The sequence below is a fragment of the Morus notabilis genome, unplaced genomic scaffold, assembly GCF_000414095.1.
Source record: "Morus notabilis unplaced genomic scaffold, ASM41409v2 Scaffold176, whole genome shotgun sequence".
In the NCBI taxonomy this organism is placed as follows: Eukaryota; Viridiplantae; Streptophyta; class Magnoliopsida; order Rosales; family Moraceae; genus Morus; species Morus notabilis.
Window position 1 is genome coordinate 422,386 of NW_010368054.1, and position 3,796 is coordinate 426,181.

Below are 3,796 nucleotides of genomic sequence, written 5' to 3' on the forward strand. Positions count from 1 at the left end.
AAACTTGGGGCATGAAGATATTATTTCCTTGTTAAAAACATGAAAATGACTTGGAATTATATTGAAGAGAAAACCATTTTGTGGCACAATTTTTGTTCTAGACATGAAATCATGTAACTCGTGGATATTCACATGGGTGCCTGGCCAAGGCCTAGCCACCACTACCCACAGAAATGAAGAAAAGGACCCACCAACTTCTGGCTTCTGCCTTCCATGATTACAATCACATGTCCATTTCAGAATCTGCCAAGAAAAACCAGCTCACACAAACCTTGGTCTCCACAATTGCAAATTTGGTAAGATGGTCTCCACAATTGCTACTTTACAATTTCTTTTTTCATTATTTTTTAAAAATTCTTGAAAATACCAGGGATGTCATGAAATCATTATATTATTAAGCATTGAAATGGTAGGAAACTATCCTCAGAAAGCTAAAGGAAAAAAGGAGAGCCTCAGTACTGCAGGATTACAAGAATGGAATTTTATTACCATAAAATGGATCACAAATACAATGAGAAGAGAATTAAAAATAGTAGTACAATGAATAGATCAAATCCACCATCTATCCAACTCTAGAAGTGCATGAACAGATCAAATCCACCATCTGTCCAACTCTAGAAGTGCATCATACTCCCCATCATGATCTCCTTATTAGCCTATAGAAGACTAGCCAGTAGCCACCCAACATTCCCACTAAACCAAAAGGGAAAAATTACATAAAGATTAAAAAAAATACTTAATATACAAGAACCTTATATATTACAATACAAATACAGCCACCACCAAACACATCAATCACACCCCAAGAGAAAAAAATCCCAACAATCACATCACGTTAACAAAAGTAATTAATTAAATAAAAACCCTCAGAAAGAAAGAAAAAAAATAATCCAACCCCATTTGGGAAAATGGGCTAGAGAGAGAGAGAGAGGGCCCACCCCAGATGAACATCAATGCATAGAGAAATAATTAAAAATAGAGAGTATGTAAGCCAAAATGTAATGAAAATGGTGGTGATGAATGATAATGGTGGGAAGCAGAAGAGCTCTTTCAGAAAAAGAAGCCAAAAGCCAGAGCTGCTAGAGAAGCAAAGAAAGTGGGGAGGAAAGTGGTGGCATCAGAAGTGGGGCTTGGGGCTGGAGCATCAGCAGCTGCTGCTTTCTGCATGCCTGAGAAGCCCATCATCACAACAACAACAACCAAAAGAGCCAACATGACATTCTTCTTCATTGCCTCCATTTTCTCTAACTGCTTGAAAAAAAAAAAATGAGAGTGAGAGGAAAAAATGAGAAGCTCTTGAGTTTCTTCTTTGTAAAGATGGGATTTTTTTTTTTCTTTCTTAATGCAGCAGAGGTAAGGACAAGGGGTTTCAATGGGGTGACTATATATAGAAACTGAGAGAGAAAGAGAGAAGAGAGAGAGGGTTGTTAAGGGCTTGATGACAGAGTGGCTTTAGGCCATTGTTGCCAAACAGCTGTCAGTTTGTCTTTGTGGGCCCCCACCTTTTGCTGTTCTTAACTACTGTTTTTGTCATCTTGGTGTATTTCCCTCCTTTTAAGTTCTCAATTTCGGTCCTTTCCTTTGTTTATTATTACTATTGTTAGTTTTTTTAAAGGTTGCTTTTTTTATTATGGGTCTTTTTTTTCCTAACTATTTATTATGGGTTTTTTTTTTCCTAACTATTTATTATGGGCCTTTTTTTTTTCCTAACAATTTATTATGGGTCTTTTTTTTTCCTAACTATTTATTATGGGTCTTTTAGCATTGCATTGCCATTCACCAAAAAGGGTGCCTTTCTGCTTTTCATTCATTTTAAGCGTATTAAGTATTCAATTTTTCACCCCTTAAATTTTTCACAAGCACCACTTTTTTTTTTTTTTCTAGAACATAACTCAACACTTTTGTGTTCTTTTTCCTTAGTGAAAAACTGAAAACTGAACTCCAACAGTTAGCAGGGGTAAATGCCCTCGGATCCCTCATTTCTTATATTTACATTCTCGGAAATAATTATTTTGGTAATTCAATTCCTGATTAGTCCGAGAAACTTTTAACTTCAGTTACTGCTTATGTTAATATGATTTTTTGTATAAAAAAAAAAGTAGAAAGCAAATTGTCAGGAAAAAGAAAAACAAAACAAATTCAAAGACGAAAATATATGCCTTGTTTTAAAAATGAAAACGATTCGAAAACTGACATAATTAAAGATAAAAAAACAGAAATGAAAACGATTTTTTAGTCTAGTGTAAAATTGGAGAAAAATGAAAAATGAGTTTTAGTCGTTTCTCATTTTTTATTTTCGTTTTCTCCTCTCTCGAGTAGAGAGACATTAGTGAGTTTTTTTATACTGAAAATAATCTCTTGATAAAACTACCAAATACATTTTTAAAAATAATTTATGTCTGAGATTAAAAACGCTTTTCATTACTATTTTCATACAAAAAATAAAATAATTTTGAAATGAGTTCTAAACGCGCCCATAAAATCACATAAAATTCAAGGGACAAGTGTAAAAAATCCCTTTATTTTAACACTGATGTAGTGCCGCTAACATAGCTTTTACAAACATATTTACACACACATATAAGAAGATATATAAGAATAATTCCTTTTAAAAAAATATATAAGAATAAATTTAAATAAAAAACATAACACTAAATCAAAGTCAAAATAAAAATAAAATGCAATATGAAGAATGTGGATTCTTCTTCATTTTTTTGCATATATTTTTTTATGGAACACAATATCGGTTTCTTTTAATTTGGCGTTCTCCATTTCTTTTCCTTATTGAAAGGCAACCACCTTTCTTCATTAGCTTATTACTAGGCATAAATTCGCCTAAATTATCATATTGTCCGGTAAAAGATAACCACATAAATTATGAGCGTTATGTACTTGGTTAGAAGTTTTTTCTCTTTTTTTTTTAAAAAAAAAGAGAAATAATTGTTAGTAATTTTAACGTAAAGCGTCAGCAAATTTTGAAATTTGAAATCAAAACATCAAAGAGTAGATCAACTAAAAGCAATAATTGCTTGTTCACATTGATCAATGCAGTTGAGAGTTTGAAATGAAAAACGGCTATGAAGTCAAATATTTGAAGAAGAAAACTTAGACTTGAAATCCAATGAAAAGGAGATGGTAACCGGTTGATGTGTACTTCCAATACTAATTGATGGTTTTAGAAGGATCACCTAATTTGTACCAATTTAGTTTGGTGCCTTGTCTGTGTCATATTATGTTTGTTGTGTTTCATATCCCACACGGTTTTGAATGGAAACTCTTTTAAAAATCCACATGAACGCAAAATTGTTTCAAACAAAACATTAACTCTAAGTTCTGTTCATTTTACCGTTTCGAGTTTAAAATTTGAATTTTACTAAAATAAAAAGCTCTCAGAAACAGTCACATCTAACTTTTTTTATTACAGTAAAAAGCTCACATAAAATCATATCTCAACTCGAATTAAAAACTCGAATCACCGAACTAAACGGACTCTAAAAGTGTGTTTGGTTGCAGAACACAAAATTGTTTCAAACAAAACATCAACTCAAGAGTGTGTTTGGTTGTAGTGGGAGAATGGTAATGAAAATAGTAATAGTAATAGAATGAAAAAGAAAGTTGATTCATTTGTTTAATTGTAATTTTATGAATACTATAGAATGAAAAATAAATATTTTCATGTTGACAAAATTATCTTTATGTTATATATAACACTAATATTTTATATATTAATATAATTAATATAATATATAAATGTAATATATTATAATAAATTATTAGTATATAATGTATTATATAA

The 3,796-nt window shown here is 31.2% G+C and overlaps 1 protein-coding gene across 1 annotated transcript; it reads right to left on the minus strand.

Annotated features, from left to right (window-relative positions):
- Nucleotides 1-463: 463 nt before the first annotated feature.
- Nucleotides 464-1,364, minus strand: LOC21402068 (arabinogalactan peptide 13). Its single transcript, XM_024176246.1, has one exon. It carries the CDS (start codon nucleotides 1,237-1,239, stop codon nucleotides 1,051-1,053), a length of 189 nt encoding a protein of 62 aa, XP_024032014.1. The 5' UTR covers nucleotides 1,240-1,364; the 3' UTR covers nucleotides 464-1,050.
- Nucleotides 1,365-3,796: the final 2,432 nt, after the last annotated feature.

Excerpts from the sequence above, each read along its gene's own strand:
- LOC21402068 (XM_024176246.1), bottom strand. The coding sequence starts at position 1,239 with ATGGAGGCAATGAAGAAGAATGTCATGTTGGCTCTTTTGGTTGTTGTT.